The sequence below is a fragment of the Chelmon rostratus genome, chromosome 12 (assembly GCF_017976325.1).
Source record: "Chelmon rostratus isolate fCheRos1 chromosome 12, fCheRos1.pri, whole genome shotgun sequence".
Lineage (NCBI taxonomy): Eukaryota > Metazoa > Chordata > Actinopteri > Chaetodontiformes > Chaetodontidae > Chelmon > Chelmon rostratus.
In genome coordinates this window covers 17,090,181-17,110,074 of record NC_055669.1, presented here as the reverse complement: position 1 = coordinate 17,110,074, position 19,894 = coordinate 17,090,181, and the positions used below count along the sequence as shown (strand labels likewise).

The 19,894-nt window shown below is 44.1% G+C and overlaps 1 protein-coding gene across 6 annotated transcripts in view; it reads right to left on the bottom strand.

The window, feature by feature from the left end:
- The window catches only part of greb1l (GREB1 like retinoic acid receptor coactivator), a 41,096-nt gene that overhangs the window by 12,204 nt on the left and 8,998 nt on the right, over window positions 1-19,894 (bottom strand). For all 6 annotated transcript variants that reach the window (XM_041949427.1, XM_041949431.1, XM_041949430.1 and 3 more), the window contains exons 2-14: window positions 10,972-11,083; window positions 7,481-7,649; window positions 7,058-7,225; window positions 6,659-6,835; window positions 5,569-5,745; window positions 5,311-5,433; window positions 4,012-4,134; window positions 2,742-2,870; window positions 2,068-2,205; window positions 1,595-1,780; window positions 1,036-1,335; window positions 787-915; window positions 92-226 (exon numbers count right to left, since the gene is read on the bottom strand). In XM_041949427.1, the coding sequence (XP_041805361.1) occupies window positions 92-226; window positions 787-915; window positions 1,036-1,335; window positions 1,595-1,780; window positions 2,068-2,205; window positions 2,742-2,870; window positions 4,012-4,134; window positions 5,311-5,433; window positions 5,569-5,745; window positions 6,659-6,835; window positions 7,058-7,225; window positions 7,481-7,637 (1,942 nt within the window). In that variant the 5' untranslated portion in view covers window positions 7,638-7,649; window positions 10,972-11,083. The remainder of the gene's footprint in view (window positions 1-91; window positions 227-786; window positions 916-1,035; window positions 1,336-1,594; window positions 1,781-2,067; window positions 2,206-2,741; window positions 2,871-4,011; window positions 4,135-5,310; window positions 5,434-5,568; window positions 5,746-6,658; window positions 6,836-7,057; window positions 7,226-7,480; window positions 7,650-10,971; window positions 11,084-19,894) is intronic.

The following is a 19,894-nucleotide window of genomic DNA, read 5'->3' as shown; positions in this document are numbered from 1 at the left end:
ATTGATAGTTTCAGCTGGTATAAAACTGCCCCTGGCAAGGTGAGCCAAGCAGTTCAGTTTAGACAACGAGCACAACGAACGGCGATCTAACCTCTGTCTGAAGGCGGTGACATGCTGGCAGCCTCCTGGGAGTGGATGTACTCGGTGACATCGCCCTGAAAGGGCTGGATGACCTGTCCCTTCCGTCGGCGCTGGTATCGCACCAGCTGCTTGTCCAGATTGTCCCCTAAAAACAACCCATCACCATAATCACACAAAGAGCCAGAGCGGGGCGCACACAGCTGTGCACAAATCTTCTCTTTGATATACAGTACAGCCACTGTAAGACACAACCTCAAAAATGCAGTCATCATACCACAGTCATGTTAAACTGATGTGGAAAAACATGTTCTATTTTAGTCCTTGAGCTCTTTCACAAAATATTTGGACAGCACAGCTGTGTCCTTGTTCTGTAATTTTACAATCTGATCGGACCCAGACACTGCTGTTTTGCAGCCTGTACAAATATACATGTTATAACTACAATGTCAATAAAATGGCATGCATGCACTAAAGAATTCACTTAATTAAAACAAATGATGACACTTTTAAAATGTATTCATGAGACAAAACTATGTCAACCATTATATTTAATCAACTATCTAAATGTCGACAGGTGTCAGGTGCAGAGTTTCCAAGAGGAAACCGTTATCAGAGGTTCGACCTGTCCTGTGATCGGTTCAATTAGTAGACGACGGCCTAAAAAAATGCCCCAGTCATTATATGTAGCATGGACCCGGCACTCACCCAGTGACGTGGTCTTGAAGTGAGACGCCAAGATGCTGACTTTCCCTGTGATGAGTTCGTAGCTGATTTCCTTCAGAAACTCGTTGGTTGTGAGCATGCCTTCAGCTAAGGCCCGTGCTTGGTACTTTCCTGCGTTGCACACATAAGATTATTAAAACTTTCACATAGAAATTGTGCAGACTGGTCAAGGTAGTGAGGTCATAAATGATTGCAGATACCGAAATGGAGCAACCAAGCTGCAGCACTCACCCAAAACAAGCACACAGAACTCGTTGCCGCTAACTTTGGAGGCACATATAATGACTACATATGTGGGCAGGCACTGCTGGTGGTGAGGACCCTCGCTGAGAGAGCGAAGTGACTCAGAGATGCCCTCTCCCAAAGAGTTGTGGGTGACCACGACTTGGACGCTGCCACCAGAGACGCTGGCCTCCAGCCGAGCCAGCCAGGGCAGCTGGGATGGGGAGATGGCAGGACCCCCGGGACAACAAAGCATGGCCTTCAAAACAATCTGCTCCAGCTCCTCCCTCAGAGGAATCTGCTCCGAGCCTGCAAGGAAAATTGAAAAGTGAAAACCCCCGAACCACTGATGGGCCATTTCCTACAAATGCACACACAGTAATGAGAAGTTTGCAGAATATTGAAGCTTCCATGTAACAAAACATCCAACAAAGTTAGATATCTGTTTTGCAGGTGAAGTTTCTGTTCAAATAAGACACCAGCACCTCCCAGTCATCCACCCCACCCCACTGAGTGTTTGACAGCAGCAACACCCAACATGTCAGAGAGGTTTGAGTTTGCTGCTTACCTAAACGTGCAAGATACTGCAAAGTGAGCAGAATCATTGTCTCCACACAGAGAAGCTGGCTGCTGTTGAGGCCCAACGTCTCCAGGGTTTTCTCTGTCAGCTGGCTGCTCTTATAGCAGCTGACCAGCAGGGGGCTCACAACTATATCCCCAACATTCCCATAGAAATAAGGTAAAGTGCCATGCCCTGGAAAGAAAAGTTACCATTAGATTAAACTAATAACAACAACTGAATATATGTTAAGATGAATACACTTTCAAAACACGTGTACAGTTAAACAGTCATTACCTTTGATGCACTTAATATGTCAAAACAGGCACAAGGAAATGGCAAACTAACCAAAACTGGGGGCCAATTACAAATAACAGATGAATCAGGTGAATGTTGCACCCAAATGATGACTCTGATTCTATTTTTTGGACACTGATTGATGAAAGCAAGGAAGGAGCAGATCACTGAAATAAAGCTTGTACCGATGAGGATGACAGGGCGGACTCCTGAGGAGTTGAGCAGGTTGTCAGGGACAATGACTGTCTCTCCAGCGGTGACGGGTTGGGGCTGAATCACTCCTGCTACGGGTGGCTGAGGTGACGACACTACCAACGCAGAGCCTGGAGGGAAGTAAAGTACTTGTCAACACTAGGATTGGTCACTTTCAGCCAAGTTGTGGTGTGCGTTTTAACATATTAGTGTTTCACAGAAAACATTGCAGTTACATTTGAGGCTGTAATCACAGACATGTTATAAATGAAAGGAAATGAAAATCAGGGCTGACACTTTATTTGAAAGGATGGTGGTATATATAACCACAATTACATGATGTGACTGAAATCATGCAATTTTTAAAAAAAATTACTTCTGCAACAAACTGTCCAGCTCTGTCTCCATGGAGATGCTGAGTGAATCATCCCTAACAACCACAGAATGTCAGGGATGCGGCACACTCATGACGGGGGGGGGGGGTTATAAACAATGTAGCCTATGCTGGCACAGGGCAGACACACACTGCTGCACATACACACACACACACAGTGCAATGAGCTAAAAAAGAAAGAAACATGACATAAGAGGGTCAATTTACAACCCATCTCACACAGACTTGTGTGGAATACACTTTAGCTCAAAGAGCCACCCTGATTGGGCTGACCTGGAGAGCAAACTATCGGCCGGATGGCTGGCACGGGGACGGCGGTGGGCGGTGGGACGGGCACCAACGAGTTGGGGTGCCAGCTCCGGTGGCGCTTCTTTGGAGGCCCCGAATTCATCGCAGGGGAGACTGAACATCAAAAACAGACACAGAGAACAACATCAATACAGAAAATAGATGATGATGGACGAACAACATACTGTGCGTCTAAAAACATGTGACTTCGTTTTGTCTTCACAGAGAAGGACTTAGCAGGACTGTCCTCTAGGTCAGCAGCGTGATACCCGTGACCTTGAAGTCACCTTACTGAATGTCGTATTGTGGAAACAGGACTAAGAGCGGCTCTGCTTTAAACTAAATGCTAATATGCCCACAGTGACAACGCTCAATAAACGGCTGAGTGGTAGAGTATTAGCATGCTAGCATTTGCTAATTTGCACGAAACACAAAGAACAGCCAGGAACTGATAAAAATGCCATTAGCTGTGCAGGTATTAGGTTTAAATTTTGACCTGATGATGGCGCTACAGAAGAATTCATCAGATCACCAACATAATTAGGATTCATCCTCTGGGCACCTCTCTAAAAGAAAATCATGTAGTTGCCGTAGTTGCCATCCACTACACTACTACTAGCTAAAAAATGATTAGTGGCTAAAATAACGCAATAAATTGCAAAAATTAAATTGTTTTTGTAAGCATAACTACCTGCAGAGGCTGAGCAATACATAAAAACGAGTCAGTACTAACAGTGACTTATTGATTTCCTATACATGAATGTCTATCGTCAATGACCGCATCGGACATTTTCCAGTCTCATATTCACCATGTTTGCAATATACTGAAACATTGATTGGTATGTGTAGCCTTTACTTGTCAATATCACAACCTTGTGAAGGGACTAATGGATAGCAAGGCCTTAAAAAGTCATTACAGCATTCCTTCCTTCAGTATTGATTAGTGTGTACACACAAGTGCACACACAGGCGTGTGTTTGTGCGTGTGTGCGTCTGTTTGTGCGCGCGTCTGAGCAGGCCGGGCCTGATGTTAATCTTGGCTCCATGGTCAGTCACAGCTCCATCCGTCTTCTGCTGAACCAGTGCCACCAGTGTCAAACAACCATGTGGGAGTGTGAATAAAAATACATGTGGTGTGTGTTGCCATATATAAGCTTAATAATGCAGCCTAATGCAAAGGGGAGACAAACTGATAAGGGAATCAGCTGATAAAACAATATGAGAATTACAGGCGTATTAAAAAAAAGAGCTTCACCTATTGGTTGAGTCTTGTTTCCAGGTGTGGACGCCAGAGGTTTGAGGAAACTGCAGTCTCTGCCGAGGTCCTGACTCCCGAAAAAGACAGAGGATGCTTGTGTTGTTCTGGTAGGCGGAGAATCTGGAGATAAAAACAAAATATTGCCATTCAGGAATTTATCAATAAAATACACATTTAACTCGTCAACTCCCCGTCCTGCCTGATGTTCCTTTGTCCGCCGACGGGCTGCAAATTCTTGGGATAGTCCAAAACTCAGGCTGCAGCCTTAACGCCCACTGTTCCCCTGATTGGTCATTTGGTTGCCTTTGGACTTTATGTATCAAACAAATGCTAGCAGACCCCTCTGACTGTATCCAATGTCCACTGCACAATACAAACACACCACCGCTCTCCTTTTCATTAATCATTTCAGGGTAAACAGTCATTTGGAGCCAAGGAGTGCATGTCAGCGACCTCTTCGGGAGCAGGATGTACCTGGAGGTCACAGTCAGGAGGTTTGAGGCAACGCTTATGTCAACAGCGAGCCCTGCAGCTCGGCTGTCTAACACATTAATGTGTGGGATCTCTGCTGACAGGCAGCTTCCAGGTTCAGAACAAATCAATAGCATAAGCCCAGGAGCTTTTTTTCAATCAAAGCAGGAAAGGGCGCTCCTGTTGCAAGAGGTCAGAGAAAAACAGCATCTCGTTAAGAAGACGGAGGATCTGCCTCGTTGTCATGTGGAATTTAGCTATTGGTTTACCTGAAGAAATGATTCAGGCCTGTAATATATAACACTTCAGTTCTTACTTGGCATGAATACATGTGCTAAGAAGTGAAAGTTTGAAGTTGTGCCACCTGCATAAAATTTCCCTTCTAGCCTAAAAATATTCTGATATGTCATAGCTGCTGCAACAACACCGATAGAAAATATACTTTAAAGGCTATTTACTATTGATTCAAAATCAGTATGTAAACCAGCAGCAACAAGAGATGAAACACAACCTCGTCCTTGTCACAAACTGACTTATAAACAGCTGAATCAGTGCGGTGGTTCAAGTCTCAGACTATGCTCGCCTAATACATTTCAGGGCTTAGCCACCACCAGCTGTCTCTATGGCAACAACATAACCCTGTCAGCGTATACCAACAGAGGCGATGAGTCCTTTTGGTGAAATATTTATGTTTCTGGTGCATTTCAGTGAGAATGTAGGCAATACATTCAGCATAACTATAGCTGCACAGCTGTGTAAATGTTAGTTTGATCATCTTGCATGGAGGTTGATCCATCCATGCATCTTTGCCGTGTGCAGTCTCACCCGAGAGGGAAAAGGGAGAGGAGCTGTGTCCACTGGTGCCTCCGTTTTCTTTACTGCTGAGGGAGGAGGACGAGCTGGGTTTGGACGTCGACGCGCTGCTGGAGAACTGACGGGTTTTACAGTCTGAGAAGGCACAGGGACGAATGATGAAAACTGTGACGTGCAGCACATCAATGCAGATAAATCTGTGCACCTCTAGACAGACATGTAATAGAAGCATAGCATTGAAAAACTTGGATTTGGGGGGGGGGGGGTTACCTTTCCAGCAGATGAGGGGTCCTTTGCACAGAGCACCATGAGAATTCTTCACCAGGTAGTACTTTAAGTGCTTCTGCTTCTTGGGCTGGGTGGATAACTTCAGGTTGATGTGGTTTGAAAACTCTGTGAAGTATCTGAAACCCTTCTCCCCACAGCCCACACAGTTTCCTGAAAAACCTGCAAGTAATGTAACAGAAATGGAATTACTGAAAGGGTCATTTAAGAGTAAAATTCAAGCACTTTTCAAGCACTTTCAAGGTAGTTCAACCAAAAACTCCCAGGCTCTTAAAACCTTCATCATCACATCTAAATCATTACTATAACTGCATTTATGGAAAAAAAAAGTCTACAAAATTCCTTCATAGCCACAGCAAATACTTTGTTTATTTTACCAGCTGTTCATATTCACTTTGGTAATTTGACTATTTCTTGTTCCCTAATTCCGGGACACTACAAACATGATGATGGGATTGTTTCATTTGAAATATTAAAACTTCTTTTGGCTTATGTGAGTGATTGTGTGGATAAAACACCAGATTATGACATGTTGGAGAAATGGATGAGGCAAATCACCACCACATTCTTTGGATCTGCCCAAAGATACAACTGTTTTGGGAAAGTACTTGGAGAACCATGCAGCATATTCTTGGGCTGCAGATCCCACTCATGCACAAGATGGACAAAATGGATAATATACTCGTTGCAGTAAAGACCACGGTTGGTGGCTTGCCCACTCATCCTTGCATTTTAAAATGCTATTTACCGTCCTTTTGCTGTATGCTCTGCAGCATCTGCATCCATGGATACTCAAATACAAATTACATAGTGCTGTATAAGACCCACGGTCCCTGTTCTATAATATATAATGTTTGTTATCCAGATGCTGTGCATATCATGATGTCTGGCATCATGTTGTTGTACTGTGACAAGTTTTCCAAACTTGTAAGACTTTGCACAAACCCTGTTTTATCTTACATTTACAGAGCTTATGTACAGTCTAGCCCAGCATTCGTTCTACCCGGCGCTTACAGTGATGCTCATAGCTATCTGTCTCCTCCACTCTTGTCTCAGACCACGGGAACAGACTGACCTAAAAGTGCATTTTTCCCATTCTCGTCAGGCAAGAAGCGGCGGTCCACGGCACACACCAGGATGTGCTCAGGGATGCTGGGGGATTTGGCGCCGACCAGCTCGAAGCCTGCTGGGACTTCGATGGACTCTGTTGCTATGGAGACCAGGCGGAGGTCCTTGCCGGCCTGACAGAAGCCTGAGGAGAGGAGAGGAGGAAACAGATGTAATATTTGAGGAAGTAAAGAAGGGCTTTAGGGTAGATACGGTTTACAAATTAAGTGAAACTGAAATAATATCAGTAATTCTATCATCTCTAACAAGAAGCTTAATATTTCATTTTAAATACAAGGTGTTGTCCTTCAAAAGCGTGTTGTGCTTTTACAGTTGAAATCAAGGCTTTTTTGGGTGTGGGGGATACCGTCCAGGGTGCAGCAGCCGTCGGGTGCAGGGGCCTGTAGGTAGGGAAGCGGAGGGCTGCTGCTGTCTGAGTCATCCTCCTCCTCCAGCTCCTCCAGATCATTGGAAGAGTGTCCATTCATAAGGCCTGGCGGCTCTCGACCATGGAGGTCAGCTTTCGGCTTCATGTCTGATGGACATTTTAAATCACAATTACTTTCACCAGAGCAGGATTAAAATCATCTGTAACACTGCTTTTTTACAGGTCTGGAAATTCTTAATATTTTCCTAGAAAAGCTTGCTGGAAAGAAATACATAATCTGCAGTGAATCGTAGTGAACCTGGCCAAAACATCAGTCATTTAAACTGCAACAATTTCATAAAAATGAAATTCTTCAGAAAATGAAAAAGAAGCAGTTTAAAACCAGATCCCTGTTCTTCCTACCTTCCATGTTACCAGGATACGGCTCCGGCTCAAGGTAGAGCTGTGTGAAGATGGGCTGCGGATCTCCACTGCTAGAGCGCAGTGACGCCTCGATGGAGTTATGGAGAGCCTCTTCAAATCGAGCAGACTTCAGCTGCCCGGCATATGAATTCCCCATTATTTGCGGGAGCTAAGAGCAGGATTCACAAACGCATGTCAATTCATTGATTAGCTTCCTTACAGAAGAACAGCAAAGACAAAGCAGCAACAGGTATCTCATGCAAATCCATCCATGTTTTCAAATGAACACAGCTGTGTCCTTCTGGTGGGTCAGCGAGCTCCTCTGACTTTTTATTTAAAATTAGATATCAAACAGTGCATGAAAACTGATTATTCTAGAAGTCCTTCAGCTGGATTTATGCTTCGTGCATCAAGCTGCAGGTGTCTCATGGTTCAGTAAAAGATTTTACAAGTAAATTGTTGCAGCACCAGACGAATGTTTTGCATTTTCAGGCTGTGCCGTACCTTTAAATCTGAAGCAATCGTGTTTTATACTCGGTGAAAGACAGTGGCACTCGCTGCGAGGAAAGGTTGTACACTGGTTTGCTAGATCATGAAATGCAAACTTGCAAAAACGCAATAAAGAAGACAGACCTGCCCAAACTTAGCAATAACACTTCATGCTGTCTGTAATTAACAGTGTGGTTATATTTTAAAGGAGGTGCAGATCAGCTTTGATGCATTCAATCCCAAATCGCATCTTTCCATTTGTGCATCAAAAATGCTAAAACTTTGCTTGTTCCGGCTGCTCAAATGTGAAGATTTGCTCATTTTCTTCAACGTTTGTGAGAGCAAATGGAACATCTTAAGGTTTTGGTTTATTGGTCAGACGAAACAAACTATTTTTAGACACCACATCGGGCTCTGTGTAATTGTGTTATGATGTTTTATGGACCACGTGTGTTGTCTTTTGCTGGGTTTATCTGTCCTGTCACCAGAGGCTACTGTGATGCTTTGCAGTCTCTCTCTCTCTCTCTCTCTTTCTCTCTCTCTCTTTCTCTCTCACACACACACACACACACACACACACACACACACACACACACACACACACACACACACACACACACACACACACACAAACAGACTTTCTCTATGTCAGCCCAAACATAATAGCCAAGGCCAATGGCTTTTTCCAATCCTTTTTTTTGGCTTTTCTCTTTCTGTCTGTTGTGTCACTCTGCCTGCTCTGCCCCCGTGCCCCCTCCACCCCGGCGTCCACTCTCGGACATCTGCCGGGGTGGAGGGGTCGGCTGTGTGGGCCTGAGGTTGGCTGGCTCTCTGGTGGCAGGTGGCAGCTGGACAGAGGGCTAAGCACGCCGTCTCAAAGAGGAGAGCACGAGACAGAAAGAAAGAAAGAACGCAGTCCAAAAAGGCAGCACTGAAGCATGGACATGCCATAACAAGGCGTCCGCTCGTTACACAATGGAGCATCCTACTCAAACTCCCATTTCTTGGTTTGTCATAACAATTTCACAGGATCTGTTTTTAATACCAAGCCAGCAATCAAGGGTGTTCAAATTGTGTGGGCCTGAAAAAGTAGTTAAAGGGAGTTTTGGCGGCTTTCCTGACACACAGGTTGGCCTGAAATTCCTGCAATGTTTGTCCTTGGACAACATTTGACTGGTGCAGACCAGTGCTGTGGTTCATCAACACAGCAAAGGCCAAGCGGAGGCCAGGCTGAAGACCTCAGCTGCTGAGGAACAGCTCCGAATCCTCCTTCAGCTCCAACAAAGATCCCGTGCAGCTGCTGAAGCACCAACATGACAAGGTTATTTTGTAGCTTCAGTTTTGACGATAGTCAGTTGCACAACTCAGCTCAACCTGAGCTCACAGTAATGATTTGCATCCGCGGATTGGCCTTCTACAAATGTTTTCCTCCAGCACAACATTAGCTTTGGATTGTAGATGTGGATGCACATGTTTATTTGCATGAGCTGCAACTGAAGCAGATTTACAAAACACTGAAATAATTTAAGATATTTGGCACCTCACATAGGTCACAAAAGGTGTTAGATTGTGCTAGATTTGTAGATTACTTAATCAGCATTCTAAATTCATTATTTATAATTAATCTGCAGATTCTCAATTTGTCAATTAGTCTATAAATGATCTGAAAGAAGTGAAAAATGTCCATCCAAGACCAGTCCAAAAGCCAAATATATTCACTTTTCTATCGTATATGATGAATAAACTGCTGCAAAGCATCATATAAGAAGCCAGAGCCAGAGAACATTTGGCATTTTGGATCGAAAAAAGGCTCTTAATTGATAATATTAATTGAAAATATAATTTATTGACAATTAATAAAGTTGTCAATCAATTTTCTGTTGATGACTCTTAATCCAAACACCATCTCAAACTCACAGAGGTGGGTGCTTGTATTGCACTCATGCAGGATAAATAAGAAGAATAAAAGAACTTTGCTGCAATTAAATCAATGATTTCTATGTTGGTTATACTGATCATCTGTACCACACACTGAAGCAGTCACTTCATCAACATCTACTAGATTGCAGTGTCTTTAGGCCACATAGACACCCTGAACCTTTCTATTTTGTCAATAGTGGGCAGGGTGGGAATAAAGCTGGAGTTGCCTTTCTGGTCTCACTTTGCCCACGCCTGGACAGGTTCCAGACCCCATGTTTACCTAACAACCTTCCTGGGGAGGAATCTGACCAACCCAGACAAAAGACAAGATTAACAGTGCCTGACTGTGCTGTCAAAGAGATAAGAGGCTTAACAGAATGGAGCTACAGTATTTCTTGCTTAACTGATGGAGGAAGGCGGCTGCATGGAGAAACAAAGACAGAGGGGGTAAAAAGAGCCTGAGGGTGTTCTTAAGCGGCCTGTTCGATTGAGGAGTCAAAGGGGGCTCCAGAGGCCTCTTTGGCCGGCTGACCCTCAAGTCTCAGTGGACAGATTTGTCATTAATCTCGCGCAGCCCGGAGGTGAACACTGAGAATGACCTTTTATCACCTGCGCAACTTAAAACAAAGCCTGCGTGTGGCAGAGGTCGCTCAGTGGGTGTTTCTGGGGTGTGACTCAGGTGTTTGCTAAGGTCAGTTGCAGCGGCAGGGTGGAGGGCGGAGGGGGTATTTCAGGTGAGCCAGCAGCTGCAGCGTGCCTGATGAACAGTCAAGCATAATGAGCGGACTCTACCGGGGAGAAGCAGTTTAATGTTCAATGAGTAATGGCTAAAAAGAAGGCATTCATGTCAGTGAGCAGTGGCTTTAAAATGACCTCCCAGCCAATCAGATGGTCAGTCAAGGCCATTCCTCGGCTCCTGGGTGGCAGCGACAGATTGCATGAATGTGACCCCAGGTCAAAATAAGCCGGTCTAACCTCCACTCGGTGGAATCGAGACAGAGGACACATGGGAGCGCAGAAAGAAGAGCTGAATTTCTAAGAGCCAGCACACAAGGACTGCCTTAAAAAGCGAGGTGACTTACGTTGTCGGTCTGTTCCGAGGCGTGAAGGGACTTGTTCACCTCTGCTACATGCTGTATCGCTACCACTCAGCAGAAACTTTCAGCAAAGACATTTCACTCAGCGCTTTGAGACCTGGGGGAGAGCAGGGAGATCTCTAGTTAGCTCATTGACAGGGATACAACGACACACAGATGAAACGTTATACATCTCCTGAAGACATGCTGTAGCATACCAGGGTTAGATATTCTCTCAGTAGCTGCAATTTATTAGCAATTTATTACAAAGTCAACAAGTAGGGTCCCTGGAACTAATTGTGGGCTGCAAATTTAGTGCTGAAAACCCTCAGAAACATTCTTTTAACAAGTTATTTAGTGTCTGAATCAATTTTCAAGACTTATTTTTCCTAAAACATGGAAAAAACATGAGCTTTTTAGCCAAATTGTACTTGTTTCCTTCCCACGTTTTCTTTTTTTTTTTTTTTTTGCAAAACATGATATAAAACAACAGGCTAAGGCATATCAAAGGAGCACATCTCAAGAATACTGCAATTTATTGTGGAAAATCTTTGAGAGGACATTTTTTTTATTGTATTTCCATTTTTTTTTTCACTTGAAACAAAAAAAAAACACCAATATTGTAGGACTCACTCATGTACGCTACAGTCTCTCACTGCAGGTCACCACAGTCCAAAGAACGCCCATTCACAGAATGAATGTGGGCACTTACAGCCACTCAAACATCAAGAGAGGCTCGACCCACGACATATGTACTCACTGTTCTGAGGCTAAAAAGGCGCTATGTGATACTGCGGCCCCCGGGCTATTTTCATAAAACACAATTGGGTGTTTTAGTTTGTAGCTGCGCTCATCACACACAGTCAATCCACTCTGAATGGATCTGCCAGTTACTTTGACCCTTTGACAACGTACTGTTTAGCCACTCAGGCTCTGATATAACATAAGCAAAGTTCCCTTGAAAACACTGACTGTCACAATCTCCCCCCTCGTCACTTGTGACTGTGTGGTGCTCTTCTGTAAGAGGGAGGCTGGTTTGGGGTCCAAGTCCTTCAAACAGAAAGTGTACACAAGCTGGTTCAACTAGCATTCACTGACCACACTGGACCGTATTTTGTGAATGATTAGCCAGCTTGATACAGCTAATCAAAGCAAAGAGTTGAAAATGTCAATATGTCAGAAACCTGCGCTCCTTTACCTTCTGGGCAACTGCATTGCTTACTTAAATAATTTGGAAGGAAATGACACCAGAATTCGATGTGGCATCGATCGTGCGAAATATACAACTCTCACAACACAAGTTCATGTGCTGGGTGTTCCCACAAAGGAAAGAATCTCAACCAAAGGTCACCCACTCTGCTAATTACCCCAGGAGCAGAGTCTTGAAATATTTTGATGCTTATCTAGTCATGAGGGGTAACTGACACAGAGGGAGACGCAGATGGCTCCCGAGATGAAGACGAAGGAGCCGTAAACCTAGACACTGACCGGGGCCCGGCCCGAGGTGCTCAGCAAGCTTTTCCAGCAATGACATTTGAGGTAATGTTTAGGCTAACTTGCTGGTTTAGTTTCTTATTTAGAGCTAAGGTGGATTCAAGGACATTTCTCACATATACTTTCTAATACAAGTGCAACTGCATGTGCAAGCACGAACACACCCAACACATGTACAATAAATCACAGTTTCACGTGCATGGCCACCTGTAATACACACAGTATATATTGCACACTGCTGGGTTCAGAGTATTTGATGATCTTTCAATGGCTCCATTAACTGTTTTTGCACAAATGCAACTATTAAATTGTATAAACAGTCATAAAACTCCATCTGTACTGCCTTCGCTGGTATCACTGCTTAGTTTACACTGAAGACTGTAATCAAAGTCTCTGTAAATAAGGCTTTTTTTTTTTCAAAAATACTTCGGCTTATCAAAAATTGGACAAATAATTTAAAACATTGCTGTAAATGAAGCAGGTAAGAACACATTTTGATCGCTTTTAACGTTAAATTTGAGGTCTAAATATTCAAATGTAAATGCTTAGAATGAATGTAATTAATTTAAGTTTGAGTAAAATTATTAAAATCCTGACTTAAATCACACGTTGAATGTTAAACCTTTTTTTTTTCCTTTGGATATTTAAGTGAAATGAGCTGTTCTGACTTTTAAACTAGCCTTTTCTTCCTCTCCAGTCTCTCTATTGTTTCATAATTACATTACAGCGTTCACAATAGAGGCAGAGAGGCAGGATGAAACTTTCTTCCCCTCCTGGTTTCATCACATCCTGACTTGATCCTTCAAGTCAAAGCCATCACATTTCTAAATAAATGTGGAGTAATCCTTCTACTGTTTATACTTTTGCATAGAAATATCAATGAAATAGAGGCCATACAGTTAAACTTGACACTTGGCTTTATTGTTTAAAATGCCCTTAAACAACTGCAGGTAATTAAAAAATGCTGAAAAATCTAATCTATTAACTAACTAAGCTGTTTTTTTTCTTTTCACCTCAATCGCAGATAAAATGTTAATGAAAATTTGATAAATATCTTAATTGTTTTCACCTCATTGTTATGCTTTAACATTTAAGGTCCATACCAATGGCTGAAATGCGGGAAAGAGCTCAGCGCGCTCTTAACATTCGAAAAAGCTGCGGTGAAAAGACGCTGCCCATCGGACGTGAGAGAAAGGGGGATGGGGTAAGAAATGAGGAAAAGAAAAAAGAAAAAACGACAAACATCTCTCTATGTTGTCTAAATTAGGTGCTAAGAGCCCATCTCATTAATGCTACGTCAGGGCCACATGTGACACACAACAAGCAGTTTAAAATGCCTCTCCTGTACCTTGCATGACCACCCGACCGCTGGATGAACCCTTAAAATCCAAAACAAATGCGATAAATCCCAAATGTGAAGCTTTGTTTTTTCAAATATAGTCCATTTTAGTTAATAAATCCTTAAGAATGTGTCGTTATCCCAGCAGCGTATGGAGTTTCACTCTTCTCTGGTGCGCCTCAAGTCACCTTTGTCATGATACACTGTAGAAAGAAATCCCAGTCGTCCTCTCAGTCCAGCAGAAACCCTCTCTCTCTCTCTCTCTCTCTCTCTCTCTCTCTCCCACTCACATGCAAACAAACACACACACACACACACACATAACCACAGACCCCTCCCCCTAATCCCCTATGCCCTCCTCTGTCCCGTGCCATTTGCCAAGGAGGGAGGGAATCCACCGGGGGCTCATTCATCTTGGCCCTGCTGACCCCCTGTGGTGACAGATGCTCTCGGAGGCCTGCAGAGCCGTGGGGGGGAAACAAAGACGAAGCCCGGCGTTTCCCCGCAGCCACACATCCACTGCGCCCTGGCACGCGTGACCCCCCGACACAGCCGCCGTGGGCACCGTGTCAGGTGGAGGTTTGGATTTTCAGGAAAAAGTTAGGGTGGGGGTGGGGGGGGTTTGAATCAAACTTTCTCTCGGTTCAGTCTCTTGCTGTCACAGCCGACGTTTTTTTTTTTTTTTATTGGGGGCCAATTCAGAGCCAGGAGAGTCCGTCCCCAGCAAAATGGGGACCAGAATGTCAGGTCAGCTCAAGCATTTTGTCTTCGTAGCCTTGCCCGGGATTGACCCCACACTGGGCTTTTACTCCCCCTATAAATACCAGGGGGCTCATCTGGTCAAAATAAATAAACGGTAATGCACCGCAAATCAACAGGCGCAGGCAGATGTTGGGGATTGTGCGTCATTACAGCCCGGTGACCAGCGCTAATGCCTTATCGTGGTATTATTTAACGGAGAGGGCACTCATTCCCACTCACCACAGCTAAAACATGCACGTCTGCATTTACAACTTTAAGACTTGTCAATTCCGCTGAGTCCAGATTCCTCGGGTGTTTGGGATGCTTTGACAATCCACCATCAACAATAACATTTTAAATCTTCATTCTTGCTATTCAGGGTTGCTGCAGTGAACGGGCCCCTGACTCTGAATGGTAAACACATCCAGCTGTCAGACCGCCAAGTCTAACTGTATACTGCCAGGTCACTGCTCGGACTGAAGTTCCATGTTTCTGTCACTAACATCAGACAGTGCATGAATCATTTACCGTGGAGCTTGAACGTGTAAAGTTAGGATTTGAACTGCCCTGGCCTCTGTGGCCGTTTTCCGGCCGACTAATTAATGTCGAGTCAGCAAGAATTTGTCAGGTAAATAGTAGGTCTGAGTCAACTCACGTCTACTTGATGGCAGGGAAGATGCTCTCAGCACTTACCCTGACAGAGTCTCTCTTTAACAGCAGCATTTCCCCCCAGGAGTTACAATTGGGAGAAATAAAAATGTTTTTTTTTTTTTTTTTTACCTTCTTAAAAACCCCAAATAACAATAGCAGCTAATGTTTCCTCATTTTAAACATCTCCTCTTACTGGCCCTGGTTTCTCGCTTCGCTGAGCCGTGTGACTGATGTTCCAGTTCATTACCACAGGCACAGTCAACAGTTGTTTTAATCAGGTTGTGTGCAGCTCTTCTCACCTCCCCTCCAATGGTTATATTAGGGCACAGTCACTGCGAGGGCTGCTGTAAACCACCGCGCGAGCCAATCAGGGCCTCCATTAGTCCTTACGGGGCTTTCATGCGCTCATTTCTCTCAATCAGCCGCATTTGTCTAAACATTGGGCTTGAGTTTGACTGTGAAAAGCGTCCGGCCGTCGCTGACTGAGACCACACACACACACACACACACACACACACACACGAGACACGCGAGCGAGACATTTTTAAGTGATAAAAATATCCATCAAGGATCCATCAAGTTCAACTGAGGGAAAGGGGCTGTCAGTGTGATTTATCTCTAAGCCCCTGACTTTGACATGGCCTGCCTTAAATAGCCCATTTAAACCGGAGCTAATGAGTAAACCCGGCATTTTCTTTGGCCTCAAAAGACGCTGTGCAAAAAAACAAAAGAGTGTGGATTGAATGCTTGCCCGCCCCCGAGCCCATCCTTCACCGCCGCATTGAGCTCCTGCTTAAGTCCCTGACAAAGGGGAAGTATCCCTGCCACCGCCACCTGAGGAAAGACGAGTCACATGATCAGCTGTGGGGGGGTTCTTGGGCTCGGAGCTCTTAAATTTAGGGGGATTGGTGTTCTTCCTTTCTTAGGATTCCCAGAGGAGCGCCACTGCCTTGTCTTAGCTGACTCAGCAGTTGCCAAACACACGATGGCTAGAGCAGGGACCCTGAAAAGCTCTGCAGACGAGGTTCAACCGACAAATCTAGAGATGAGAGATGAGTATCAGGTGGGGAGGAAGTACAGCAGCGGAGGTGCTAAGTAGCACGTCTGACTCTTATAATAAGAAAACAATCCTGCAGCTCAACTGTCAAAAACAAAACAAGAAAACGAAGCTGCCACCATGTGAAAATTCCCGCGACAGAATTCCCTTTCCTGCCCGATTCACGTGGGCTACCTGACGCCAAGGGTGTGAGGACTCGCGCTGTTGTTTACTATCCGGGTGGCAGTCCACGGCTCTAATTTCCTTATAAAAGCCCACGCAAGCTTCTCCGAAGACCCCCTCCTCCCGCTCCTCGGGACTACCTGCTGGGCCCTGAAGTGCAAATCGGTGCTAGTGAGGATAGCAGATGAGCTAAGGTCATTCATGGCTTTCCAGTGGGCCACACAAACAAAGGCAAACATTCCAGCTGAATGCCATTGCTGAAGTCGGCAGCAACAGAGAGAAAGAGAGGGAGAAGGAGACAGAGCAGGGCTCAGTGGAGATAATGGCCTGAGGGTGTGTGTGTGTGTGTGTGTGTGTGTGTGTGTGTTCTAGGGGATTATCTGTGGAACTATAAAGTGGGGTGAACCAGGGTTTAAGGCCTGGTGTGACCAGAGGGAACGGGGGCAGGGTCCAGGGCCTGAGGAGGGGTGGACAAAAGGAGCATTTGGGCAGATGAAGAAGTCATCATCATTAAGCCACTGGAAGTTTACTGTCCAGTTATAAAACTCATTGCAAAATTAGGGGCTAGGGGGTGCGTGTGAAAGGGCAGCGGGGCTGGGAAGGCCTGCGAGGGGCTGGAGGGCGGTGTAGCGACTCGCCGAGGAACTGTAGCGCTAATTCATTAGGGGACAAGCAGGCTTTGTGTTAACACTAGGTTGATTGGAGTGGTGACCTTGCCACACACTCTAGCCCAGCGGATGGGTTTAAGGGCAAGGCATTTAACCTTAAACTAAATCTCAGCCACAAACAAAAGGCAGCATCATTTAATGGCACAGGCCCATCAGATAACTAAGGCAGCACGAATGGAAAACAAGGCTTGTTAAGAGCCGCTAGTTCACTTTACACTCTACTTTTTTACAGTAAAACTACAGTGTGCCTTAGGGTGCAGTCAAAGTTTCAGGTGTTTGAACCATGACAGGCAGCCTGATAAAGAGCTTTTGCATACACTAAACTGGGCTGCAGCTAATCGGTTATTTTCTTGATAAATAAGTTAATTATTTTGTCTATAAAATGACAGAAAAGCAGCAAATATTAAAGATTTGAGGACCTGGAACCTGAGAAGGTCTGACATCTTTGCTCGGAAAATCACTGAAAAGATTAATAAATTACCAAAATAGTGAGAGATTTCCATTGAATTGAATAATCAATTAACCAACGAACAGTTTTTTTTTCTGCTCAACTCAAAATAATGCCTACTTGGGGTTTTTTGACACGGCTGAGCAAAACAACTTGACGACTGCTATTCAAAATGTTTTGTGTTATAACAGTGAACATACATTTTCTCCCAAATTCATCCTCTGCAAAGGCAAAAATATCTTTTTAAACACCAAATCTAGGCATCTTGGCCACAAATAAAGGTCAAATTCCAGGACGTCTTGCCAAAAGCGTCAGTTCTTTGATAATACGATCAGTAAGCTGAGAGATCAGTTCTCATGGCCGTTATCCCTGACAGAATAAGTGAATGAAAGTGAAGGACGAGTGACAGTTTACAATGCTGTTCATGACTGTGTAATAAAAAGGAAGGCCTGTCAGTGAACCCAATCTGCATTTTACAACGTGGCCGGGTTGAACGCCAGTTCACCTAAGTCTGAACAACAGGGAGAGACACAGGACCCTAATGCATTTATGGACTTATTCAGGGAAGCCATATTGAATAAGACAACAATGAGTTCTATTTCATACTGTAAAGCTGTCAGAGGCAGCGGTCAAACACCGGTCAATGGTAAAGGGCACGGTGAGGGAAGGAGAAAAAAAGCTTAAAAACACAAGCAAGTTTGAATCAAAATGCTTTGTTCACATCCACATTTTTACTTCCAAGACTGGAGCAATCATCTCTAACCTCGTATGAAACTTTAAAGAAAGGTCAAATTAAGCTTACTACGCATTATCTCATCCCACTCTGAGATAGAAGCTGATCCTCCGCCATCACCACAGCTCCTCCTAACATCTGGTCCACACCTAACGGCTCATCCCGGAGCAGATCTTTGATGATGGTTGACCAGGCCTTGTCCCGGCCATAAACTGTTGTTTAGACAGCCCTATTTGTAATGGGGTGTAAAAGGAGAGTCATGGATCACGTTGAGAGGGCCGGCGCTATCAAAACACTGGCTCTTATCAGATGACAGAATGAGCAAAGGGGTCAGGTTCTGTTTCCAGGAGCTGGCTTGAGCTGCAGTCCACCCTGCCTCCACATTACATGTCAATCAAACTGAGGAGCTGAGCATGTGATACTAATACCGCCTCTGCTAACATTTCAAATACATTATGGCCTCATAATGGGTGGCAATTTTAAACATTGGTGCCTGTACGACACCTCAAAAACACCAAAACAAACTGTACGTGTGGCAAATTAATCTCTATTTATTATCTTTTTCTGAGCTTTCAATCACATTTTACGCTCTTCATCAGAACATGGAAGAGGTTCACATAGTATCACATGACGCAAGTGTGGAATGTTGGTCACATGACAACAACAACCAACATGTTATTTCATGGTTCTGTAACTTTAAAACTGTGTAACTTGGAGCTAACTACAGGGAGAACTAGACATTCTTGGAAAGACCAGTTAAACCAAACCAATAATTCATTCACTTTTTAATTATTATGGGAAGTTGTGTGCTTGTGTATACACAAAACATTTATAAAAGAAATGAATAAGTTACCAGAATAATTAATTAAATGAGAAAACACTGAGCCTTTTTCACATACAATGCTGCAAGCTCACTTCGATCGGTACTCCAAAAGTACCCTGCTCTAGAACTGAAACTTAATTGATGCAACAATTCATAATTTTAAGCTTACTTACAAGAATGAAATGCAAGGCAGTACCTTGTTTCAGCTTCTCAGATATCAGGATTTGCTTTTCTCTGTGAGCTCTTTGGGTTTGGCACCGCTCATTGAACTACACAAGACATCTGAAATAACGAAGCTGAGATGGATATATGAATATATCAACGATTAATTAATTAACTGAGAAACGAATTAGCAGATCAACCCATCATGAAAATAGCCATTAGTTGGAGTCCTGCCCTGTGCAACTCATGAGAAATGTAGAGGGCATGTAAAAAATAAAGACATCCATTGTCTGTGTCCGAGGCTCTTTACTAAGCATTTTAGATACCTTTAACTGTTTTTCCCAAATAAAGGAATACACATAAAAGGCACAGACACAAAAGAGGGGCGATCCACTCAAAGTTCAGTCAAAAAGCTTCCCTGAAAAGTTCCCACAACTGACACACTAACTCAATTATAGCCAGGCAGGAGCTCTCACGGAGAGGGCATAAGAAAGAGGTCTGTTGTGTTCATCAGGCGTCCAGAGAGAGATCCACCTTTAACAATAGGACCTCTCCTTTCTTTTCCTCCCTGAAAAAAGCCTCCGCCACCTTGAATCCATTTGAGTGACACCGCGACAAAGAGGCTTCTTAATGTCCCGACGAAGGAGCCTC